The sequence below is a fragment of the Sorex araneus genome, chromosome 6, assembly GCF_027595985.1.
Source record: "Sorex araneus isolate mSorAra2 chromosome 6, mSorAra2.pri, whole genome shotgun sequence".
NCBI classification, from domain to species: Eukaryota; Metazoa; Chordata; class Mammalia; order Eulipotyphla; family Soricidae; genus Sorex; species Sorex araneus.
Window position 1 is genome coordinate 158,229,221 of NC_073307.1, and position 26,754 is coordinate 158,255,974.

A 26,754-nucleotide genomic window follows, 5' to 3' on the forward strand; every position below is an offset into this window, starting at 1 on the left:
CCTCCTCCCAGAGAAGTTTACCATGCCCTTGCTAACATCTCTAATTTGGTTAAAGTCTATCTTCAACCTTCCCTTTGTGTTGGATATTAACCCTAAGTGCTTTAGACTTCATCAGTGAATTGCCCCCTTTCTTCCTCCCTGAGTTAAACATGCCCTTGCTAGCATCCCTAATTTAGTTAAAGTTTATCTTTAACCCTTCTCATGTATTTTACCTCTCATTGTCACAGTGCCCCAAGTCAGCCTTGATTACTTGTAAGCCAAAACTTTCTGGTAGTTCTGAACTTGTGTTTGTACTGCTTTGTATTTGAAGTGTTGTATGTTTGTACCTGCTTTTCTATTTCCCCTATAGCCTTTTTATATTTTACTATAGAGCAATATTCTTTGGTTAAACACAGAAAGATCATTAATGCTATGCTCCTAATACTTGGGAGTTGATTGACGCTAAACTATATCTACTCCTGGGCATAATTACTTGATCATAATTACTTGATTCAGGCTTCAGTTTCTGTAGTTCCTAACACTTCAAAAGGGAGGTCCCGTGGTGGGACTGGGATGGACCCGGGGGGCGAGTGGCAAAGCTACCCAGCATCCAAATGGGACATTCTAGAAAGCATAAATGCATGGTCTTGATGCAAACTGTACAACCTAAGGGACAGGATCCCCCTGGGGAAGGGCTAGCTGAACTGGCCTGAGGACTTAGTCTGGGATTTACGGTAAAAGCCTTGCTTGCTCTCAGAGCCCGGACAACTAAGTGTTAAAAGCCTTGCTGGCTCTCAGCCAGAGAACTAAGTATTGGGATCTTTGTCTCTTACTGTGTTTATCCAAACAACTGCAAGTATTGATAACTTATATAGTTAGAGGGAAACATAAAAGCAATGTAGTTGTCCCTGGGAGACAGAGTGTCTTCTTGAGTTGATCTCCCTAAGAGAATTTTCTCTGCCAAATGTTTATCTAGACTATGGTCCCTAGCCAACCCATCTCACCATCTCTCTGTGTCTTTGTTGGGGAGCCCTGGGGATGTGGGGAGGCGGGGAGGCAGCTGAGGGCCACCGAACGCACACATGTGTCCAGCAGCAGCAGTAGCCCCGAGGATTACTTTGTGAATTTATAGAGATCAAACACCCATCTCACCACCAGTGCACATTCTCCACCACCAATGTCCCCAGTCAGTATTACCCCCCTTTCTATTCTTCCCCCTGCCTCCATGGCCGACAATTTCCTCCATACGCTCTTTCTACTTTTGGGCATTATGGTTTGCAATGTAGATACTGAAAGGTTATCATGTTTGGTACTTTATCTACTTTCAGCACACATCTCCCATCCCAAACGATCCCCCCAACCATCATTGTCTTAGTGAGCCCTTCTCGATTCCAGCTGTCTTCTCCCCCAGCTCATGGGAAAAGCTTCCAACTATGGGATAGTATTCCTGGTCCTTGTTTCTTTTGTCCTTGGGTGTTAGCCTCAGATTATACTATTTTATATTAGTAGAGACTTTTTAAAGGGCTCTTGGCATCCTTTATCCATTGGCAAGTGTTTATAAAAGATGCCAGAAAATCATAAGAATGTCTAGCTGGTCTGCATCTTTCTGGGCATTCTTGCCCCTTTATCTGAGTCTCCCTGTCAGCCAACGCTCCAGTACAGCGTTTCATGGTCCTGGAAATCTCTAGAACTGCTGTAACAGAACTTTGGGAGTGAAATGTTTCAGGTCTATGGGGGGAAGGTGGCAAGGTGGAAAACTGTGCCTTCCTTCTTTACTGGCAAGATGAGACAAATCTCCCATGCCTAATTGTCGATTCTCTCAGTTTCCCCGTCAGTCTAGACTCCAAGATTACTCATTATCTTAGTTCCTCTTTCAACCTAGAGTCCAGCTTTATCTTCCTGGGAAGCCCGGGGAATGCTGAGACGGAACCTTGGGGGAGGAACATGTGGCAGGTTGATGGGTGAAAGATGAAACATCTGGAGAGAGGAAGCAGGCTTTTTCTCTCACTGGCAAGGGGAAATTCAAGCTTCCACTCTCAATTTTAAGTGACCAAATCTGGATTTGAATGTCACTTCTTTCTTCTGCTTCAGCTCTTTCCATAGTGCTCTTTTGCTATATACAGAAAATATCTTCCCTGTAGTAGTTTATACAATAGAATTTTTTTTTCTTTTTGGGTCACACCCGGCGATGCACAGGGGTTACTCCTGGCTCTGCACTCAGGAATTCCTCCTGGCGGTGCTCAGGGGACCATATGGGATGCTGGGAATCGAACTCGGGTTGACCACATGCAAGGCAAATGCCCTACCCACTGTGCTATTGCTCCAGCCCACAATAGAATTATTTTTAAATGCAAGACCTTAATGTCTCTGGTAGAACAGGAACTCATGAATGAGTTGTATAAGTTAAAGTTACTCAACCCATCTATGCCTTAGTTTTTGCCTCTTTAAAATAGGAATAGAGCAATAGTATAGCATGGCCAACCTAGGTTTGATCCCCAGGAACCCATATGGTCTGAAGAGCACTGCCAAAAGCAACTCTTGGGGAGTGGGAACCAGAAGTAATCCCTGAGTGGGGCCTGAAAACCAATAAAATAAAACAAGAATGCAACACAGAGGTGTTGGGAAAATAAAATGCATGAATGCAGTCAAAGACGCTAGACAGTGTCTGGCACGTAGCAGTTAGTGCTTAATAAATGACAGTCATGGGTATCATGGGAATGTGACTAAGGCATTTTTTTCACATATGTACAATACCACACAGCAGGTAGGGCGTTTGCCTTGTACGTGGCTGACCCGAGTTTGATTCCTCCACCCCTCTCGGAGAGCCTGGCAAGGTACTGAGAGCATCCCGCCCGCATGGCAGAGCCTGGCAAGCTACTTGTGGTGCATTTGATATGCCAAAAACAGTAACAAGTCTCACAGTGGAGACATTACTGGTGCCCTCTTGAGCAAATCGATGAGTAACAGGATGACAGTGACAGTGACAGTGATGTACGATACCACTGTAGAGTGAAACCATAGACATAGTTGGATGGGATTTCTTGGAAGAGGGACGGGGGACCACACAGACTACCAGTGCTTATAAAATTAAAAAGGAAATGCTCTTGATTACTCCAAAGTTAAGCAAAGTAGTCAGGCTTGTTTTGAAAATCTAGTGAATTAAGCTTGTCACTCCAAAAGAAATGGAATCAAATGATGCAAAACCTCCAATATTCAGTCTCTCTCCCACCTTGTGCCCCGTGTGGAGGATTCTTTTGAAATTAGGATGAGCACTAAGTCCTCCTGTAATTTTTGGGTCACACCCTCCTGATATGGGCTGGAGCAATAGCATAGCGGTTGGGCTTTCGCCTTTCACGCGACCGACCTGAGTTTGATTCCTTCGCCCCTCTCGGAGAGCCCAGCAAGCTACCAAGAGTATCCAGCCCAAGAGGCAGAGCCTGGCAAGCTACCCGTGCGTATTGGATATGCCAAAAACAGTAACAACAAGTCTCTCAATGAGAGACAGTTACTGGTGCCAGCTCAAACAAATCAATGAGCAACGGGATGACAGTGACAGTGACTCTCCTGATATATATATATATATATATATATATACATATATATATATATATACATATATATATATATATATACATATATTTGCTTTTTGGGTCACACCTAGCAATGCAAAGGAGTCACTCCTGACTCATGCACTCAGGAAACTCAGGAATTACTCCTGGCGGTGCTCGGGGGACCATATGGGATGCTGGGATTCAAACCCGGGTCGGCCGCATGCAAGGCAAACGTCCTACCTGCTGTGCTATTGCTCCAGCCCCCTCTCCTGTTATATTAAACAGCAGTCTAAAGAAAAACATTGAGGCTTTGGATCTCTTTTCTCTAAGGCCATCCAGCTGTCGAGCTCCCATGGCCTCCCGAGAAATTGATATCGCAGAGCAGGGCACAGCCTCAGAAGCTGGTAGCCCAGGAAGCATGGCAGAACCAGAGGAGGCAAACGCTTCTGCCTACCCGCCCACTGACGGACTACCCACCTACCAGATGGAAACACAAGCCCTTGGGGTAAGCCAGTTTTTGTTTAAAAATGGGTTTATGCACCATGAGCTCTTGGCACCTATATTGCAAACCATAAAGCACAAAAGGAAAAGGAAAGAGAGAGAGCAAAAAGGAAAGTGCCTCCCATAGAGGGAGGCTGGGGGTGGGGTGGGGCTTTGGATGATGGTCGTAGGGAAACGGGGGACATTGGTAGTGGGAAATGTAGACTGGTGGAGGGATGGGTGCTGGATCATTGTATGCCTGAGACCCAATTATGAACAGATTTGTAATGGTCTATCTCATGACTATTCAATTAATTTGTTTTTGTTTTTTGGGTCACATCCAGTGATACACAGGGGTTACTCCTGGCTCTGCACTCAGGAATTACCCCTGGCGGTGCTCAGGGGACCATATGAGATGCTGGGAATCGAACCTGGGTTGGCCACATGCAAGGCAAATGCCCTACCCATTGTGCTATCACTCCAGCCCCTCAATTAAACATTTTTTTAAAAATTTTAAAAATGGGTTTAAGATAGAACAAAATAAATGTTATGAAGCCAACCTAATTGAATCTTCTAAGTGTTACAGAATCCAAAATATGGAGGGTTGCTGCTAAAAAGCCAACATGAGAATAGTCATGTATGAACAGATGTACTCAATCTGAGAAAGTGGACTTGTTTCTCTCACCACGCCATGGTACTCTTAGGTTGGAATAAGAGGTTTATATGGAGACGGTGAGGAAAAGAAACGGGAATAAAATCTGGGCAAGGGGGGACGGGGAGAGAGGGTTTCAGTCTTGTTTGTTCAGCTGGAGTCAGTGTGCTAAGGGTTTCAGTTCCTGAAAAAACCTTGAGAAAGCATTGTCAAACAACAGATTCCGGGCAAGCCCTTGAGAAAGCATTATTAAACATCAGATTTTTCCAGAGAGCCAGGTGATAGCCTCAGGGATTTCTTTGGTGTTTGTGATTTCCCATCCTGGACCTAATTTAACATGAAGTGACTTTGACATATGCAAGACAGCAACGTCAGTTAACGAGAGAGAGGGTTAAAGTCTAGGGTGAATAACAGCTGTAAGAAGCAGAGATGGGGGCCGGAGCCATAGTACAGCGGGAAGAGCATTTGCCTTGCATGCAGCCGAGTTCAATCCCCGGCATCCCATTTGGTCCCTCGAGCACCGCCAGGAGTGATTTCTGAGTGCAGAGCCAGGAGTAATCCCTGAGCATCGCTGGGTGTGACCCAAAAAGAAGAAGAAGAAGAAGAAAAGAAGCATAGATGAGACCTAATTTAAAAAGTGACTTTAACCTTAAATGCAGAAGAGCAGCCCCCAGTTAATGGGAGAGAGGCTCATAGTCTAGGGTGAGTGACGGGTTGCAAGAAGCATAGATGTGGAGCACAGAAGGAATCTTGAATGCATGCTCACTTTCCCAAGGGGGAATTTCAGAAGTACTCGTTACTGAGTCAAGGATGTTGCTGCCTTATGAAAAGATGAGAATGCAGTTGAGACCTGGAGGTAGCTGTAAAGAGGCACCATCTCGTGGTAGGAAGCATTCTACCAACACAGGAAAATGGACTTAAATCTGATCATCTCTGGCAGAAGACTGAACGCTGTGAATTCTATATTACAAAATTTAAACTGAGGGCAAAGTCATGTAGGAAACTGCTTAGCATCCATTTGCCCTCAACATAGTTTGTCTTCAAAGCATGCTGAGATTATTTGATCGTCTATTTGTTTATTTATTTATTTTATTTTTCATAGAGAGTTATATATACATATATATACATATATACGTATGTATATATACACCTCTCAGAGAGCCTGGCAAGCTATCGAGAGTATCCTGCCCACACAGACAGAGTCTGGCAAGCTGCCTGTGGTGTTTTCGATATGCCAAAAGCAGTAACGATAGGTCTCATTCCCCTGACCCTGAAAGAGCCTCCAATCATTGGGAAAGATGTGTAAGGAGAGGCTGCTAAAATCTCAGGGCTGGGAGGAATAGAGACGTTACTGGTGCCCGCTCAAGTAAATCAACAAACAATGGGATGACAGTGATACAGTGATTTTTTTTTTTTACCGGTACCATCTTCTTTGTTCTTTTTCCACTTTCTGAAAGAACTTGAGAATGAACAGAAATAAAGAGAAAGCTGAAGATGAAGGGCTCCCCAGGAATTGATGGCTTTATTGCAAGGAATAAAATCTCCCAGGATGCACTCTTGCCCAATTAACTTAGGCATGAATTTTAAACCAATTTGAGTACTGACATATTCTTTCTGAGAAAAGTTAATGTCTTCTCAATGTACACTGGGATATGATATGATCATTCTGTCACTTTTTTTTTTTCACCTTCCAGGCCGTCCAGATCCTAACTGGAGTACTGGTTCTGGCTCTTGGCGCCATTCTGGGCACGCTACAGTACCTATCGAATGTCCGACATGCCTTTTTCTATACCTTCTACGTAGGGTACCCATTCTGGGGTGCCGTGTTTGTGAGTATGCAAATTCCCCAGAGCAGACAGAATTTCTTAGATATCACAGCTAGAAATGTGAAATGTGATTATCAACATATTACTCTTAGGTTGTTTGGAAAAAACAGAAAAACAATAGCATGTGAAAATAAGAATTGAGGGGCCGGAGCGATAGCACAGTGGGGAGGGCATTTGCCCTGCACGCGGCCAACCCGGGTTCAAACCCCGGCATCCCATAGGGTCCCCCAAGCACTGCCAGGAGCAATTCCTGAGTGCAAATCCAGGAGTAACTCCTGAGCATCGCTGGGTGTGACCCAAAAAGAAAAAAAAAAAGAAATACTAAAAAAGAAAAAAAGAATTGAACCGTGGGTGGGTAGATTTGGACACTTAAACCTGTAAATGATATTTTAAAACATCTATTCTAATTAATTAGACCCTGACAGGAAGCTTGGGTAAGAGTAGGAAGGTGATATTATACATGCATAATTATATAAATAAATATTTATATTTTATATAAACATAAGGATACTTGCATTATATTTTATTTAGTATGTATTAAATATAGTAAGTTTCACACAAACTTGCAAGAAATAAAAATGAAGAGCTTACTCAAAAGATAAATAATTAAAACTTTTACTTACATAGAATGATGAGCAATATCAAGCATCATTTTTGTGTTCTGGGATTTTTAATTTTTTTTAAGTTTGTGTGATGTATGTTGATAAAAGGGAGGGCCAAGAACAAAAGAGTGGAGAGTTCTTTATGTGTTTCATTTCCTTTTTTAAACAGTATATTAGTTCAGGATCCATCTCTGTTGCAGCTGGCAGAAAACCCACAAAAACATTGGTAAGAGGCTGTTCTTCCTCTTTCATTATGATCAAAAGAGTAGAAGAGTTTTTCCATCAATAATAGGATAATTAGGGTTGATGAATCCAACTGATGCAGTGTCATTTAAAGAAAAAAATTCCTTATAGCATTCAGATGGTAAATCACCAGAAGAGCGTGAGGGACTATATGCAACTACTGGCATGTTAACTAAGAATATCTGATGCATCTAAAACTTAGGAAAAATTTTCTTGATCTTTATGTGTCACTAAATTTGACCAAATCTAATTATTTCACATGGATTTCTACAATTCCACAACTAAAAACCGAAATTATCCTCTTTCCATGATTTCTTAAATAGAGATAAGTTTCTATACTATGTTCTCACTAAATCATATATTTATCATCAATATTGTTCTCTGAGCAGCGTTTAGCACACAGTTGCTGTGTTCATTCTTGTAATGCTTTTTATTTGACTTTCAGGATGCCTTTTTATTTATTTTTTGATCAGCTTATTTTTCTCCTGTTCTCTTAGTTTCTCTGTAGCAAACTCCTTTTGGGCTGGAGAGATAGCACAGCGGTAGGGCGTTTGCCTTGTATGCGGCCGACTCGAGTTCGATTCCTCCGCCCCTCTCGGAGAGCCCGGCAAGCTACCGAGAGTATCTCGCCCGCACGGCAGAGCCTGGCAAGCTACCTGTGGCGTATTCAACATGCCAAAAACAGTAACAAACAAGTCTCACAATGGAGACGTTACTGGTGCCTGCTCGAGCAAATCCATGCGCAACGGGATGACAGTGACAGTAAAACTCCTTCTCCAGTTCTCTCTCTCTCTCTCTCTTTGCCACATCCTGCTGTGCTCAGGGATTGCTCTTAGTGGTGCTAATAAGGTAGACCATATGTGGTGCTGGGGATTCCACCTGGATGGACCCTGTGCAAGATCTGAGGCTGGGAGGTCAGTAGGAGAGGGTCTCTGGCAATGGGATTTCTGAGAATTAATAAATTCAATAACATTGAAGCTGCAAGAATTAAGGCCTGGGCCTCATAAGATTTCCCTGGAGCCAGTGACAGACCTGCTGGAGGCTGGACCCCACAGAGACACAAGTTTCAGCAGAGACAGAGACTGCAGTTAAGGACCTGAAGGAGATTTATGACACCTGAACGACCCCCCCACCTCTGCCAGAGAAAATCCAGACCAAGGCAACCCCCCCATGGCAACTGCCCTAGCAACGAACTCTTTCCTAAGCTAGAAGCCTCCACATGGGGACAGGGTGGAAAAAAACTCTATAAAAGCTACCTTGAACAAAGGGAGGACGCACATATACTGCCTGTGCCCAGGTTCCGCTTGTGCCCACATGGCCAAGCACACGTGGTGCCCGCACCTCCTTTTCTTTTTTTTTTTTTTTTTGCTTTTTGGGTCACACCTGGCAATACACAGGGGTTACTCCTGGCTCTGCACTCAGGAATTACCCCTGGCTGTGCTCAGGGGACCATATGGGATGCTGGGATTCGAACCCGGATTGGCCGCGTGCAAGGCAAACGCCCTACCCGCTGTGCTATCGCTCCAGCCCCCGTATCTCCCATCTTGAGTTGTGTACTGAAGCTCTCTCTCCACCTTGGGAGAAGCCCACCTTCTCCCTTGAGCCTGTTACTCTCACTTTCTCTCCCTTCTTCCCCTTCCTAAAAAAACTCCAAATAAAGTTTGTTGAACCTTCACTGCTTGCCCACTCCTGAAATTCCTGTCTGAGAGCTAAGACCAAAACCTGAAAACCCGGGGTCCGATTTAGGACTGATTTTCCTTTCCTGCCAAGAGCACTTTGCTCTTTCCTGCAAAGAGCACTTCGTCTGAGTTCATGGCTGACAGGTGGTGGGAATTAACTCCCGTGCCGAGAAGACAGGTGTGGCTTGCTGGGGTTCTGGCCCCTTGCCATGCTGGGGGGCTCATTCGCAGACTCTACCAGTCGTAGCCTTCTGTTCCAGCCTTGGGAACAGAAGCAGATCCCGAGAAAGTGACCATCTCTTCTCCCCACCACACATCTGCCACCCAAGGAGGCCCACTGGCTTCATATCTGCTGTACTATCGCTCCCAAATATTTTACTGTTGGATTCCCTGGGACTGGATCGATAGCACAGCGGGTAGGGCGTTGCCTTGCATGCGGCTGACCTGGGTTTGATTCCTTCATCCCTCTTAGAGAGCCCAGCAAGCTACCAAGAGTATCCCGCCCGCACGGCAGAGCCTGGCAAGCTACCCATGGTGTATTCGATATGCCAAAACCAGTAACAACAAGTCTCACAATGGAAACATTACTGGTGCCCGCTCGAGCAAATCGATGAACAACGGGACCACAGTGCTACAGTGGATTCCCTGAGCTCAATTCTTTGTGATCTTCTCACTCTCTGATCACCTCGTGCATTCTCTTATGTTTGAAAAAATCTGTCTCTATAACCTTGAAATAAATATTTCAGCCTGATCTCTCCTAAGCCTCAGACTAATATATCTAGTTACTGTAAAATAGATAGAAGGGCCCCAGAGATAGTACAGTGGGTAAGGCACTTGCCTTGCAGAAATGATCCAAGTTTGATCCTTTCCACTGCATTTGGTCCCTGAATCCCGCCAGGACTGTTCCCCAAACGTAAAGCCAGGAGTAAGCCCTGAGCACGGCTGGGCATGGCCCAACAACAACAATAGCAACATCCAGGAAGCCAAAACTCAACTCCTCAGTGCTCTTCCTCAGACTTTCTATATCCATTGTCTGCCCCATGTCAGCAGATGGTGATTTTAGCTTTCTGATTTCTGAGGCTTCAGGATTCTCCTCCTTTTCCTTTCCCCACTTCATTCTTTCTCTGCATTTCTTCTTTCTCCTCGTTTCTTCTCTTTACCTTCTCTTTTTTACACAACTTCTCCTAACTTGGTCCCAAGTCTCCTCCTTTCTCCTTTTCTTTGATCATTTTCCCTTCCTCTTGTTCCTAACCCTCCCCATGCGCCCTTCACTCCTTCTTCATCTTCTTCCTTCTATTCTAATCCTCTCTTCCCTTCTCTGCTTCCTCCTGCACTTTGTCAACAAAATTCCAGGTTCCTGTGTTGTAAGTGTACCCGAGTTTAGCCTTTTCTCATCTTTATGATGATTGCACCTCATCTCTCTTAATTGGTCGATACGCTTCCATCCTTGGTCCTCTCTAAATTGGTCTCATTTGAGACATCAAGAGTATTCTCACTTAAATGTAAATTTAATTGGTCACCCATTTGCTCAAAATCCTCCTGGCTATTTCTCTAGTTTGCTTTATGTTGATGGACTGGAGTGATAGCACAGCAGGTAGGGCATTTGCCTTGCACATGGCTAACCTGGGTTCGATTCCTCCATCCCTCTAGGAGAGCCCAGCCAGCTACCAGAGTATCCTGCCCACAGGGCAGAGCCTGGCAAGTCACCCGTGGCATATTCGATATGCCAAAAACATAACGAGTCTCACAATGGAGACGTTACTGGTGCCTGCTTGAGCAAATCAATGAACAATGGGATGACAGTGCTACAGTGCTACACGTCTACACTCCTCCCTCTGGTTTTCTAGGTCCTCCTTATTCAACTCTCTTATCCTATAGTACTTACTTAAGTCACTTAGTGAAAATGTACAGTAGGGCTGGAGCCATAGTATAGCACGTAGGTAGCTTGCCATGCACACAGCTGACCTGGGTTCCAGTGGATTCAGGCTCCATCCCCTACATTCCTATATAGTTCCCTGAGCACCACCAGGAGTAATTCCTGGGTGCAGAGCTGGGGGTAATCCCTGAGCTTTGCAGGATGTGGCCCCCAAACAATAAGAAAAATAAATTAAAATGCATACTAGTTGACTTATTATGTCACTGTCTTCTGTGATATCTGTGCTTTCAATGATTTTACTGCTACTGAAATTTAAACTCCATGAGAGAGGGTAGAGGGGCTCTTGTTTGTTGCTTGATGTTTGCCCAACATCTAAGATGGTAGAGACAACCTTAGTCCAATTTATTTGAATGAATAGTAATCAAAGGAATGATCTATATGATGCCTATTTTAACCAAAAAATCTTATTCTTTTTTAGGTGCAAAATGCCTTTGGGATAAACATTTCCAGTGCTGCAATTGCACTAACTGGAGTTATTTTCCTCTCACTGAATTTAGCAATTAATATTAAGTCACTCCAGAGCTGTCAGTCATCGCAGTCAAAGGACTTATGCATTTCCATGGGATCCTCATCAACTGTATGTCTTAAAAGATAACAATTAATTAAATAATAAAATATGTCAATTATGTTTAATATGTTTAGATGTTTAATCATAATATATGCCAAATGATCCCAAAGGCAAGGAATAAAGGTACTATGCTTACTGGATTTAAATCCTAGCTCAGTCACTTAATAGCTCCTTAAATTAGATAAATTTGCTCCAATTTCTTTAATATTTGAAGAGAGGATAATAATTGTATCACTCTCACAGGGTTGCCATAAAATTAATTAGTTCATATTTGAGAGGTCACATGTCCAGCAATAATAGTTGCAACATTATTACGACTACTTCCATTTTTACACTCACAAAGATTTAAAAGCTTTATTAAAATTTTGTAGATCAAATTTTTAAAAATATATTTTTATTTTAATGTAGACAAAACCCACAGATTTTGATACAATTCTAGAATTGAAATTGCTTAGAAAACAAAGCTCTAATGTTAAAATCAGTAAGTATAAAAAAATCAAATTTTTATGCGAAAATTGTTTTAGCTCATCACAAGGTTGGTAAGTCCTTGTTTAAGAATTTACTAAGCTGTTTGTTGTTAGTCAAGCCTTCTGTGTTATTGTTTTTTAGTTGTTGAGTTTAGTCGGCTTCTATGTTACTTTCCCATCAAATTTGAGGTGCTCCTATTGGAGTCTCAGTCCTGAGGAACTAGGAGGTGTCACCCAGCTGCATATGTTGCCATGTGATCCAGACTTCCGGATCTATGGTCTGGGCCACTGAGTTGACATGGTAGTGGCTGTGGGAGGTGGGTGTGGATGCCAGGGCTTCTGCCCTCCCCCCTCTCTGAGAAGCCACCAGAAGTCTGGGCACCAGGGTACCTGTAACTATTCGCAGTTTGGCATCTCTGCAAAGAATATTAGTGAAGCAGAGGAGTTGAGCCTTTGGCGTGTGGTGTGGCTGCTAGGGCTCTGGTACGTGGCCTGCTCACGTCCTAAAGGCACCCCAGAGTTTTCAGCTCCGAGGACCCTGTGCCCATGGAGTTTAGCTGCTTGGTTTGCATCTCCTTGGAGCCGTAGCCCTGAATCGGTAGAGTAGGGTCGGTGGATGAGTCCACATGGCAGCGGCTATCTTTGACCACTTAAAACGTACCCAATAGTGGGGTGGAGTGATAGTACGGCAGGTAGGATGTTTGACTTGCACAGAGCTCATCTGGGTTTGATCCATGGCATCCTCTATGGTCTTCTGAGCACTGCCAGGAGTGATTCCCAAGTTCACACCCAGGAATAACCCCTGAGTATTGCTGGATGTGAGTCCTAAACCAATAATCACTGTATCACTGTATCACTGTCATCTGTTGCTCATAGATTTGCTCGAGCGGGCACCAGTAACATCTCCAATAAATAAATAATTAAATAAATAATGAAAATGAAACGTATACAGTAGTTTGCTTACTGAAACTAGCCTCGGTGATTGTTTTACAACTTTGTGATCTGGGATTTTCAAATAGTGATTGAAATTCAGAGTGCTTCCACTTTTAAATTTATATTTTCAAAGGGAAAGATTTTTTTTTTTAATTCTTTTATTGATTCACCATGTGGAAAGTTACAAAGCTTTCAGGTTAAAGTCTCAGTTATACAATGCTCAAACACCCATCTCAAAGGGAAAGATTTTAAATAACCTTTTCAAATTATTATTTTAATTATTTCCCTCTCTTAAAGATAACTCAGAAATTAATATTTTCCTTAAAATTTGTTCATTTGCCTGTGATTTTTATGAATTACTTTTATAGACTCATTTCTAGCTGACGTTCCTCATGAATCTTTATGTCTTTTGCTTTGGTATGTTTTTAATCATCTTAGCTTATCCTACTTTGAATGGGTTTATCCTAGTTTATCTTAGTTTAAATGCGTTCAATGGTATTTTTTTCTGCAGAGCAATGTTAATATTTTAGTGATACTAGAAAGATTACTGGAACAATAATTTTGTGTTTAATATTTTAAATCAGTGTTTCAGTTCCCAGGAATCTTTGAAACGCTATTCCTTAAATCTTTGAAATACTACTATTTGAATTAATTTTTCTACTGCAGTATCATAGCTTATAATAGCATTGAAATCATTCTTTCATGCTTGCCATTCAGCAACACTTGTTCCTCCACTAATGAGTTAAAATCCCGCCACCACTGCTTCTCACTTGCACCCCCATATCTTTAGAATTCTCAGTTCCTAGTTCCCTTGAAACTGAGAACAAATCTCAGTATTTGCTCTTTGAAGTACTATTAATAATTGGTGGAGGATTCATTTTGTCCATTTCCCTGAACTGCTTACTCATGTCCTTAGTGTACTATTACTTTAATTGGTAGATATGAGCGGTAATATCAGAATTTTGCTATCATTTCTGTCCCCCATGATTATTTACAATGGATTATCATAGAAATATAACACATTTGTCCAGGGAAAATATCTTCAGTCTTTTGAACTGACATTGCCTCTATTCTAAAGAACTGCTGTCTTAAGATTAGCTTGTGGTGCATTTGGTTCTGTTGAATGAGAGCTTGTAATTTGGTTTTCCTGGGTTTGATATAAGGCATCATTCCTCCTAGGGCCTCGTGTGTCTAATGCTGATGTTGACCTTGCTGGAATTAGGCATCACCATGTATATCACTATCATGTGGTTCAAAGTAAACTGCTGTAATTCAAGACAGGTGAGTTTTTTGGTTTTTTTTTTTTTAATGTTTTATTTTTTTTATTTTTTATTTTTATTTTATTTTATTAAATCACCGTGTGGAAGATTACAATGCTTTCGGGCTTAGGTCTCAGTTATACAATGCTGAAACAATCATCCCATCACCAGTGCCCATATACCACCACCAAAAAAAAAAAAAAAAACCCACACAGTACACCTCCCATCCCGCCCCCCCTACCCCCTACCTTGTAACTGATAAGTTTCATTTTACATTCTGTTTACTTTGGTTACATTCAATATTTCAACACAAACCTCACTATTGTTGTTAGGAGTACCCCACTAGATTCAGACCTACTGTCGCGGCCGCGCGGTTTTGAATTTCTGTACTTTAACAAGAAGTCCAGGGAGATTTCTTCCAGATATTAGATAATTGCAGGCTTGAACACCCAATCTGTGGTCGTCTTAATATGGCGGCCACCGCGCCCTTCATCCCCGGAGAGAAAGAGGTGAGAGAGAGAAATACCTTTCCCCTCCCGGGCGGGCACGGGGCCGAGGCTTGGTTCTCAGGCTGGAGACATTCTGCGAGGAGTTGCTCACACCGAAAGAGGTTTTGCTGGGTCTGGATTCACGCTTGTACAGCTGCGGAGAGGCCGCACATGCGTGCGGCCCCCGGGGATCACATCTCGGCGGTGGGAGGGGCCGGTGCCTCCCACCTTCCCAAGAGCATCCTCGTGTTCCTTTTGCTGCAGTTTTTGTCGTAAATCCCATCTGTGGTCATCTTAATATGGCGGCCACCGCGCCCTTCATCCCCAGAGAGAAAGAGGCAAGAGGGTGAGTTTGTTTATCTTTTTATTTATTTATTTATTTTTTGCTTTTAGGGTCATACCCGGCGATACACAGGAGTTACTCTTGGCTCATGCACTCAGGAATCACTCCTGGCGGTGCTCGGGGGACCATATGGGATGCTGGGAATTGAACCCGGGTTAACCACACACAAAACAAATGCCCTATGGCTGTGCTGTCACTCTAGTCCCTGTTTAAATGACTCAAACTTCTATGTGATATTGTGTGGGGCTTCTGGAATTAGTTATAAAAATGCTAGAGATGGGGGCTGGAGTGATAGCATAGCGGGTAGGGCGTTTGCCTTGCACGCGGCCGACCCAGGTTCAAATCCCAGCATCCCATATGGTCCCCTGAGCACGGCCAGGAGTAATTCCTGAGTGCAGAGCCAGGAGTAACCCCTGTGCAGCGCCAGGTGTGACCCCCCCAAAAAAAAATGCTAGAGATGAAATAAAGCTAGGAAAGGATTATGGTGTGTGTACTTACTATCTAATGGCACATACTTTAAAAAAATTGAATCACCATGAGATTGACAGCTACAAAATTGTTCATGATTGGGTTTCAGTCATACAATGTTCCAACACCTGACCTTCGCCAGTGCTTATTCCCCACCACCAAATATTCAAATATTCTAGTGCCCCTAGTGTCTCCCCCTCTGCCAGCCTGCCTCTAGGGCATACACTTTTCTTCTTTCTCTCCGGCACACATTTCTAAATTAAAATGGGTTTAAACTTAATTATTTTTATTTAAGCTATACATCCAGGAAAGAGAGAAATCACAAATTATTTCTAGATTTGAGGTATCTTAATCACAAAATGTGAATATTGTTATCTTCTGATGTTTGTTGTAAGGAATGTGTAGATAATGCGGTATATAGCACAATGATAATGCATGAGTGAATATTACCCAGGACAAACACAATAGAAAAGGATAGAAGAAAAGAAAGGTGATAATCTATTCTTAAAGATTGATGTTTTCTTTACCAGGAAACTTCCTCACTTCCATATTCAGTGGAAAAGGGAATGCCTCCTGATGGAAATAAATCAGAGATCAAGAAAATGCAACTTTAAATCTCCAATGAGTCACAGCCCTATTCAAAATCTCAGACATGAACCCTCGGCACAAACTACGAGAAACTTTCACCTGGAAATTTTCTCAGACGTCCAAGTATGAAAACATTGTATATTAGCTTAGCATCAGGGCAACCATCTTGTCCTCTGATCACCATTTTGTTCTTTCATTTTGACTTAGAGCAAGCCCCATAAATAGCTGCCTACAGATGTGATTGTGACCAGTAAATGACACTTCCTGAAAACTATAACTGAAGTTGTAACGCCTAATCTTTAAATCCAGTGATAGGGATTTCCTGTGACAATAAGCCCCAGAAATAATCACTTATTGATCATGACCAGAGACAAGAATTTCCAAATTGCTAACTGCAGAAATTAACCATGGGATGGTGACCAGATGTCCCACCATTGTAGTTAAACCATGAGGCTGATGCAAATATTCCGCTTCTGTAAATCAGCTTCCCGCTTGCTTGATGCTCTAATAAAGGGACATATGGAAACCCTTAAAAGGCTGGAGAAAGTGCAATTAGACTGCATGATTTGGGTCTGATTAGCAGTCACTAGCTAATCACTGTCACTGTCATCCCGTTGCTCATCGATTTGTTCAAGCAGGCACCAGTAATATCTCTCATTGTGAGACTTATTGTTACTGTTTTTGGCATATCCAATACGTCACGGGTAGCTTGCCAGGCTCTGCCATGCGAGTGCAATACTCTCGGTAGCTTGCCAGGCTCTCCAAGAGGGGCGGAGGAATCGAACACGGGTCGGCTGCGTGAAAGGCGAACACCCTACTGCTGTGCTATTGCTCCAGCCCCACACCAGCAGCTAATAAACTCCTCAAAATTTCTCTGTTTCTCTGAGTCTCTGATTTGCACCTCATAACAATTGGACCTTTAACTCCATCTTTTCTCTCCTAACAATATAATTCTTTAGGAATTCTTAGTTTTGTAATTCCCATCATCATACTTCAAGACTATTCCCAGGTGCTGGAACGATAGCACAGTGGGTAGGGCGTTTGCCTTGCATGCGGCCGACCTGGGTTCAATTCCTAGCATCCCATATGGTCCCTTGAGCACCGCCAGGAGTAATTCTTGAGTGCATGAGCCAGGAATAATCCCTGTGCATCTCCAGGTGTGACCCAAAAGGCAAAAAAAAAAAAAAAAAGAAAGAGAGAAAGACTATTCCCAGAAATCAGTTCTTTGTTGTCCTCATGTACTTTACTGCCTTTTAAGTGTAAAGAATAAAAGTAGAATAATTTCTATATCAAGTTACACAGAAATGATTTCCTTTTTCCTTGAAGCAGTGCCATTACAGAACCAAGATCAACGGTAACCTGAATTCCTTAATTCAGGAATAAAGCCAGTGTGTATTGAAATGCTCATGTATTGAGAAACAGTCATATATTGAGTATTTATACTTAAATACTCATAAGTATTCAAATACTTATAGATACTTATAACTGACTGAAATACTCATATCATTAAAACATAAACACAATTATTAAATTTTATAGAACAAAAAAGCACAAGATAGGTTTCTGATGTTTAGCATCAATATTCTATACAAATCTAGTTAGATGTAAAACTAAAACATGCTAACTCCTAATCATTTTAATGTTTCAGTTAATAAGAAATATCTTCTGAAATATTGCCTCTGATATACCCCTCTATCCCAGAATACATACATAGATACATACATACTTACGTGTGTGTGTATTCCTAAAAGTTTAAAAAAATTGTTGGCACTAATTAATGAACTCAGTAAATTTCAAAATTTAAAACCAACAGAAATTAATTGTATCAATGTATCCCTGTTATCCTGTTGTTCATCAATTTTCTCAAGCGCCAGTAATGTTTCCATCCATCCCTATTGCATGCTGTGTAGCCCGATGGCATATTGGGGGCTCTTTCAGGGTCAAGGGAATGAGGACCGTAGTTGTTACTGTTTTGGGCATATCATGTATGCCACAGGTAGCTTGCCAGGCTCTGCTGTGCAGGTGGGATACTCTTGGTAACTTGCTGGGCTCTCCGAGAGAGATGGAGGATTTTGGGGCAGCCTTTGATCACCTTTACAGGTGTTCCCAGTCTACCGAGTTACCGAATGTAAGCTTTTGGTCGACTGGCATGTTGTATCGATCTGCACACTGACAAACACACACCTGCCTGCATCTCTGGGCAGCATCTAGGACATCTGCGGCCTCAGGTTGATCTCCTTGAGTATAATGGGCTGGGGAAGGCAGCGACACTGTGGCCACACCTGTGGTTTCTTTATGCCCCCCCCCACCCCGACGCTATTCTGTCTGAATCTTGCAAAACAGCCAGCGATGTCTATTAGGAATCACGCATAGAGTTCTACCCAATGTAAAAAAATTAATTAAAAAAATTGAAGAATATACAAATAAAAAACTTGAAGAGTTAATATTGTGAAATGTTCAATATTATTCAAGACCCTATGTAGAGTTCGTGCAATTTCTAACAAAATTTCAATCAGTTTTCTTTTTTAAAAAATTTTTTTAAATTGAACCACCATGAGATACATAGATACAAAATTGTTCATGATTGCATTTCAGTCATAATATGCTCCAATATCTGTCCTTTCACCAATCCTGAGAAAAGAACGATGCCAGAGGCATCGTTGGATTTTCAAATAAAACCACTGAACTATGAGAAATAAAAACAGCATGATACCAAGATAACAATTGGACACATAGGTCAATGTAATAGAATAGAGCCCAGAAATAAGACCTGTGCTTACAACCAATTAGTAATTGACAAGGAAGACCAAGAAATTAGTAAATGAACACTTCTCTGAGTCTATCACTGTAATCTAAACTCAGCTGTTGCTTTTTTTTTTTGACAACTTGCCTCATTGAAGCAAGCAATCCAGACTAAAACATGAAGTGGGTAAGTGCTTCTTGGAGAAAATGAATGATACACTGCTATCCAGGGCTAACAATGTGAAGAAGAGCATTGAAAGACAATTTATACAATACATAAAAGATCTGTCACTGTCATTCCATTGTTCATCGATTTGCTTGAGCGGGCACCAGTAACGTCTCCATTGTGAGACTTGTTGTTACTGTTATTGGCATATCGAATACACCACGGGTAGCTTGCCAGGCTCTGCCATGTGGGCGGGATACTCTTGGTAGCTTGCCAGGCTCTCTGGGAGGGACAGAGGAATCAAACCTGGGTCGCCCCTGTGCAAGGCAAACACTCTACCCACTGTGCTATTGCTGCAGTCCACATAAAAGGTACTATAGAACAAAAAAAGTGTTGTAAAAAGAAGTTAGTAAAAAGTAAATTATTAGAATGTTTTAGAATAATACTAAAATTTATTTTTAAAAAGATAGGGGAAAGGAAGACTATATTTAAGAAAACTAACATCTTCACCAACATGTCATAATTATTATATTTAGGCATAGAACAGTTAATAACCTTTTGTCTATGATTCTAGTTATTTTGTAATTTTCTTCTTAATTATCCCTCTTCATCACTCTGTTAAGGATATATCCTTCATGACAAGAGAGCAAATATAACAGCCATATCATTTTCTTTGTGAAAAGTATCATCTTAAAATTTTAAAGGGGTTGAGCAGATAAACACTGGACATAAGCCATTCAGTGGTACAGAGGCCCTAACAGCAGATAAATTTTAGTTTAAGGAAAGGTTCTAACCAAAGCCATAGAACCGTGGATAGGGCACTCGCCTTGCATGCGGCCAGCCTAGGTTCTATCTCCATCATCCCTCTGCTCCCCCAAGCCCTGCCAGGAGTGATCCCTGATCCCTGAGAGAAGATCCAGGAGTTATCCTTGAATACCACAGAGTATGCACCCCCCCACCCCCACTGTCCTCCCACAAAAATACCAGAAAAAGTTCAAAGGGACTTTAAGTACCTGGATTACTGTATTACTGTATCACTGTCATTCCGTTGATCATCAATTTGCTTGAGCAGGCACCAGTAATGTCTCCATTCATGCAAACCCTGCGATTTTAGCAGTCTCTCTTTACTCGTTCTTCCCAGCGGTGCCACATAGGAGGCTCTTTCAGGGCCAGAGGAATGAGCCCCATTATTGTTACTATATTTGGTATATCGAATACAGCATGGAGAGCTTGCCAGGCTCTGCAGTGTGGGCAGGATGCTCTCAGTACCTTGCCAGGTTCTCTGAGAGGGAGAACTAGGCTATGGATCTTGGCCGTTTTTGGGTGTGAATGCCAAGCTACCAGAAAATGGGGGGTCTGGGTGGAAGAGACCCAGTCCTGATCTGAGCAGGCTTAGAGATCTCAGCCCTACACATCTGCCGGTACCTTAATGCATGAGGCTCCTCTGGACGTGTGGAGAGGGGCCTTGAGCATGGCTGTGGCTGGGTTCCAGAGGTCTTCATCTGTGGGGGCTCTGCTCGGGGTGGGGAGGGAAACTCAACCCACCCCGATTTGAGGAGCCCCGGTGAAGACAGCCAGGCACGGGGGCAAGTATCTGGATAGTCTGTATAAATCCTTTTGCATGCTGAAGTCACATAAATGAAGTGATCAAAGGCTTCCTCTTTGTGTTTCTACTCAGTCACTTAAGTTCTTTTAGAATTACCATTCTTGTTCTGTAAACAATATTTTATCTTTTCTATTTGATTAAAAGAATTATATTCAAAAATTTTATTTTTGAAACCAAATTTCCCATGAAACTTTTGAGCATGGGAAATGTGAGTTTAAGTTCCACCCTCTCTTGGCCTCTTAACCACTTTTGTGAGTGGGATCCAGAGTGGGAGAGAACTTGAGACCTGATGAGAATAAAAGAAGAACTGGTGCCTAGACTCCTTGGAAGTAACAGAAACTGATTCTCAGGGAGAATAATTTTCCATTTTTACTGATTTAGGCATGTGTACTTTAAGTAAGTTGAGCGTTCAGCTTGAGGAAACGTTTGTCCATGTGAGTATAAAAGCACATTTTTTTTGAACTTGGAAAATAAGTGTTACTTGAGGGAAATAGGGGAAAGAAATTCTACTTGTCAAAAATTAAGTGAATAGATGTACCAAATGTGCAAAAGTCTACAAAGTTAAGACATAAGATTGGCCTCTGTGGAGAAGGAATCATAAAACATTGCCCCTCATGGGAATAAAAGATTCCCTTCTGCAGAGACTGCAAAGCCAACAACTATAATGTTCTGCTATTCCCTTAGAAAATATCCCCGTGTTTATTCATGAACGAGGAGCCCTGCCCTGTAACATGCCAATGTCATTGCTCCTTCTATCTTAGATCATTTCCCATCTCTGATTTAAAAAAAATTTTAATTTTATTGAGTCACTGTGAGATAGTTACAAGCTTTCATGTTTGGGTTACAATATCACAATGATCAAACACCCATCCCTCCACCAGTGCACATTCCCCACCACCAATATCCCCGGTACACCTCCCCTTTCCCACTCTCCCCCTGCCTCCATGGCAGACAATATTCCCCATACTCTCTCTCTACTTTTGGGCATTATGGCTTGCAACACAGACACTGAGAGGTCATCATGTTTGGTCCATTATCTACTTTTGGCATGCATCTCCCACCCCAACTGGTTCCTCCAGCCATCATTTTCTTAGTGATCCCTTCTCTATTCCATCTGCCTTCTCCCCTCCGCTCATGAAGCAAGCTTCCAGCTATGGGGAAATCCCCCTGGTCTTTGTATCTACTGTTGTTGGGTGTCAGCCTCATGTTATATTATTCTATACTCCACAAATGAGTGCAGTCCCTCTATGTCCTTCCCTCTCTTTCTGACTCATTTCACTTAGCATGATACTCTCCATGTTTATCCATTTATAAGCAAATCTCATGACTTCATATCTCCTAACAGCTACATAGTATTCCATTGTGTAGATGTACCAAAGTTTCTTTTTAGGTACAACTGTTTTAGGGCACTCGGGTTGTTTCCAGATTTTGGCTATTGTGAACAGTGCTGCAATGAATATATAGGTACAGATGTCATTTCTACTGTGTTTTTTTGCATCCTCAGGATATGTTCCCAGAAGTGGTATTGCGGGGTCATATAGAAGCTCAATTTCTAGTTTTTGAAGGACTGTCCATATTGTTTTCCAGAAAGGCTGGACCAGTCGGCATTCCCACCAATAGTGAAGGAGGGTCCCTTTTTCCCCACCTCCACTCCAGCACTGGTTGCTTTTGTTCTTTTGAATGTGTGCCAGTCTCTGTGGTGTGAGATGACATCTCATTGTTGTTTTGATTTGCATCTCCCTGATGACTAGTGATGTGGAGCATTTTTTCATGTGCCTTTTGGCCATTTGCATTTCTTTTTTGAGGAAATTTCTGTTCATTTCTTATCCCCATCTTTTGATGGGGTTGGAGGTTTATTTCCTTATACAATTCTACTAGTGTCTTGTATACCCTTGATATTAATCCCTTATCAGATGGGTATTTGAATAAATATTCTTTCCCATTATGTGGGCTCTTTCTGTATTTTGGTCACTGTTTCTTTTGAAGTGCAGAAGCTTCCTAGTTTGATGTAGTCCCATTTGTTTACGTTTGCTTCCACTTGCATGGTTCCATCTCTGATTTTGTTTCTCTTGCATATCCCTACATAATTAACCTATGAGGCTTAGTATGCTTTTGCCAGAGAAATTGAAATGCCACAGATGTTAAACGTCTTAAAAGGTAAGAACAATGAAGACTGAGATCCGTTGAAACCAGGGCTTAGTTGAAATGAAGAAACTTCGAGATATGGGACAAAGTAAGCTGTGGCTGATTCACAGCCTCATTATATGTTCATTTAAATTCAGTAGCATAGTAAAAATGCGTGGCAATAATAGTTGATAATTACCACGGCTACCCCAGGAGATGATCAGATATGCTTACAGTCTGAGTGGCACCTTATGTCTAGGAAACCACCCTCATCAAGCCTTCCTTCTTCTCTGAAATGTCATGAATATTTTGCCCCTTACAAATTGTTCTCACTTCTAAGCCTTTGTAACCTGGATTGGGTAGAAATAATGTTGCTCTCTCTGATGCATACTCATACTTTCTTCAAGTATACGCTCCTCCTTAGTAAATTGCCTATCTTAGAAATAATGCTGCTCTTTAATCCCCAAGCAAATGCTATCTTCTAAGAAACCTTTTCTGCGGTATTTCTCTGACTCATGCTTGGAATCTTCTCTATGGAGCTGGTCATCAGACCAGGCCTAACCACTTTAACCTCAGCCAGACTATTTCTACAACAAAAGGAGGAAACTCAGTAGGAAAGAGGAGTTGGCTCTCTTATCTCTTCCTTTCAGATAGACGCATGATCAAACTGTTAATTCAAGTAAAATATCACTGTGGCATGGAGGAAGGGAAGAAATTTTTTTTTCTTTTTGGGTCACACCCAGCAATGCACAGGGGTCACTCCTGGCTCATGCACTCAGGAATCACCCCTGACGGTGCTCAGGGGACCATATGGGATGCTGGGATTTGAACCTGGGCCGGCCGCATGCAAGGCAAATGCCCTACCCGCTGTGCTATCACTCCAGCCCCAGGAAGGGAAGAAATTTTCTCCTTGTTCCCCAAAGCATACATTTAGGGTTTCTTTGAGGAAAAAGCTAAGACAGAGAGAAAGAGTTCTGATGAACTGCTTCTTTATCCTCCCAGTGGAAACCCCAATTTACATTACTATGATAATAGGTAGGTAATTCTTAATAGAAAAATGTTTAGGGCCGGAGCGATAGCACAGCGGGTAGGGCGTTTGCCTTGCATGCGGCTGACCCGGGTTCGATCCCCGGCATCCCATATGGTCCCCCAAGCACCGCCAGGAGTAATTCCTGAGTGCAAAGCCAGGAGTAACCCCTGAGCATCGTTGGGTGTGACCCAAAAAGCAAAAAAAAATGTTTATATCATATTAATAATTTCAAAGTAATCAGGCATTTTGTCTCTCATAGTTATATGATAATTTTAATACATTGGCTCATTAAGAAAGATGTTTATCCTAAGAATTATATTCAGATGCTTAGCCTAAGAATTACAATAACATTTAGAATAATGTTAGATGAACATTTGACTCCTATCTTTATTATTGCTGCTGTGGGTTTGGTCTCTACATACAATCCTAGCAGAAGGAAGGAAAGCAGAGGGGACAAAGGTGCAGGACTGTCACAGCCTAAAAGAGAAGGAATGTTTTCCTCTATGGCTGACCTGCAAATTTGCTTCTCGTGGGCTCAACTGTATCCCACAAAACTCTACCTGATAATTTTGCACTTGCCCAAAGAAACTCACTTCTTTTTTTTTAAATTTATTTTATTGAATCACCAAGTGGAAAGTTACAAAGTTCTCAGGCTTATATCTCAGTTATACAATGCTCAAACACCCATCCCTTCACCAGTGCCCATATTCCACCACCAATGAAAACAAAAACAAAACAAAACAAAAAGTACAATTTCTGTATTCTAGTAATTAAGTCCGCGGAGATTTAAGTTGGAAAATGAATCATTTCCCATCCTGGAAGAGCATGTAGCAAAAGCTTAGTTCACAGTCTCCATACATGGTTGCAAGCACTTGCTGGAACCCCAAATCCTAAAGCTGTCTCTGATTCCCGCTCGTTCCACATCCACCGGCTGTGCAGAGGCATGGGCACCCGGGGTCGAAACTCGGCCAGAGCCCGGGCTCCGGCCCGGGCTGAGACTGCCCCGGTATCCCGCGGCTGTTTCAAGTTCAAAGCACATTTTTTTTTTCCCGCCAGAAACTCACTTCTTGACATGTGTCTGTGCCTTTCTTGTGCTATACAGACCTAGTTTAGGGGCCCAGAAAATGATAAACATTTGAGAAGGAGACAAAAGAACAAGTTTCAGGTAAAATTAGGATATGAAAAGAGGGAGCCAAGATGACCAAATGATGGGGCACCCCAGGAATAATCTTTCTTAGCATGACCCATCTGGAGAGAGAAACCAGGTGTAGACCATGATTTGAATGCCTGCAGGGAATTCTGCTGGACCTAGATTAGCAACATGGGTGAGGAGATTTGCCAAATGACAGAGAAAACAGTGTAGAAAGACAAACAAGATCAGAGCCTGGTGACTGTTGACAACAAATAGTAGTGGGACACTGGAGACACAAATGTGTGAGGACAAAAATTCCCCACACTGGGGAGCTGGAGGGGGGTGAATTGCAGCTGACAAAGAACACCGACTAGTATGAGGTATTGGTAAAAACCCTGTGGAGGAGTTGGAGAGGGGTGAGGTGTGGGTGAGGTGAAGGAGTGGCCTGTGATGGTGACACGGGCCGTTGTCTAACTCACATCGACTGCCTACAGATAACAGAAGGCCAGGCCAAACCACTGGTCCTACTGGTCTTTCTTCCCTTTTCCCACCCAAGACAACTTAAAAGCCTGCTGAGTCTTTCCCAGGCTGGGCCCTTGCCCCAACCTTGAATGAAGTTGGTGGGGCCCCACCCCGGAGCGCACTCCAATAAACTTCTCCTATCCCTTCACTTTTAACTTCTGTCCCTCTGTCTGCACTGGGTGAGGTCTCTGCCCTCACTAGTTTGTTGAAAAAGAAAAAAAAGTCAGAGGTAAATCAAGAGATTCAGTGATTAAGACTGGGGCTGGAGCGGTAGCGCAGCAGGTAGGGCGTTTGTCTTGCACGTGGCCAACCCGGGTTCAATTCCCAGCATCCCATATGGTCCCCTGAGCACCGCCAGGAGTAATTCCTGAGTGCAGAGCCAGGACTAACCCCTGTGCATCACCAGGTGTGACCCAAAAAGCAAAAAAAAAAAAAAAAAAAAAGACAAACTTAAACTTGCAAATGACTTCACTAGTAGATTATGTATAAAATCAAGTATGGTTTAACTAGGGATGATGGGCTTTTAATTTATTTATTTAATTAAAATTTTTATTGATTCACTGTGAGATATAGTTACAAGCTTTCATGTTTGAATTACAATCACGCAACGATCAAACACCCATCCCTCCACCAATACACATTCCCCACCACCAATATCCCCAGTATACCCCCATTTTTCCCACCTTCCCCCTGCCTCCATGGCAGACAATACTCCCCATACTCTCTTTACTTTGGGGCATTATGTTTTGCAATGAAAATACTGAGAAGTTATCATGTTTGGTCCTTTATCTACTTTCGGCACATATCTCCCATCCTGACTGATTCTTCCAACCTTCATATTCTTAGTTTTTCATTTTCATTCCCTTCTCTATTCCAGCTGCCTTCTCCCTGCTCACTCATGAAGCAGGTTTCCAATTATGGAGCAATCTTCCTGACCCTTCTATCTACTGTTGGTCTCGTGTTATGTTTGGTGTTGGTCTCGTGTTATGTTATTTTATACTCCACAAATGAGTGCAGTCCTTCTATGTCTGTCACTCTCTTTCTGACTGTTTTCACATAGCATGCTACTCTACATGTCTATCCACTCATAAAGCTTTTTAAAGGCACTTATGACATCGACATGATTGAACAGGAACATGAGAGAAAGATCTAGAGAGAAGAAACAGTCTGCTAGAAGAAGCACTGTCTTCTAGACTGTGCTTCTTTCTTCACCTTCTAAATCTCTGATTAATGGTCTGGGGGTTGGATGGGTGGGTGATTTTGATTCACATCTGGCTCTGCTCAGGGATTACTCCTGGCTCTGTGGTCAGGGATTACTCCTGGTAATGCTCACGGGACACATGCAATGCTGGGGATCCAACTGGGGTCAA

General features: G+C 42.4%; 1 protein-coding gene across 1 annotated transcript; it reads left to right on the forward strand.

The window, feature by feature from the left end:
• Nucleotides 1–3,882: 3,882 nt before the first annotated feature.
• On the forward strand, nt 3,883–26,537 carry MS4A3 (membrane spanning 4-domains A3). The gene is made up of 6 exons (XM_055143809.1): nt 3,883–4,035; nt 6,357–6,491; nt 7,260–7,316; nt 11,367–11,525; nt 14,096–14,197; nt 26,445–26,537. Exons 1-6 carry the CDS (start codon nt 3,883–3,885, stop codon nt 26,535–26,537), a joined length of 699 nt encoding a protein of 232 aa, XP_054999784.1.
• The last annotated feature ends 217 nt before the right edge of the window (nt 26,538–26,754 follow it).

Excerpts from the sequence above, each read along its gene's own strand:
- MS4A3 (XM_055143809.1), top strand. The coding sequence starts at position 3,883 with ATGGCCTCCCGAGAAATTGATATCGCAGAGCAGGGCACAGCCTCAGAA. Across the intron at positions 7,317-11,366 it reads GAAAACCCACAAAAACATTG|GTGCAAAATGCCTTTGGGAT; the intron begins GTAAGAGGCTGT and ends ATTCTTTTTTAG. Across the intron at positions 14,198-26,444 it reads ACTGCTGTAATTCAAGACAG|CATGCTACTCTACATGTCTA; the intron begins GTGAGTTTTTTG and ends GTTTTCACATAG.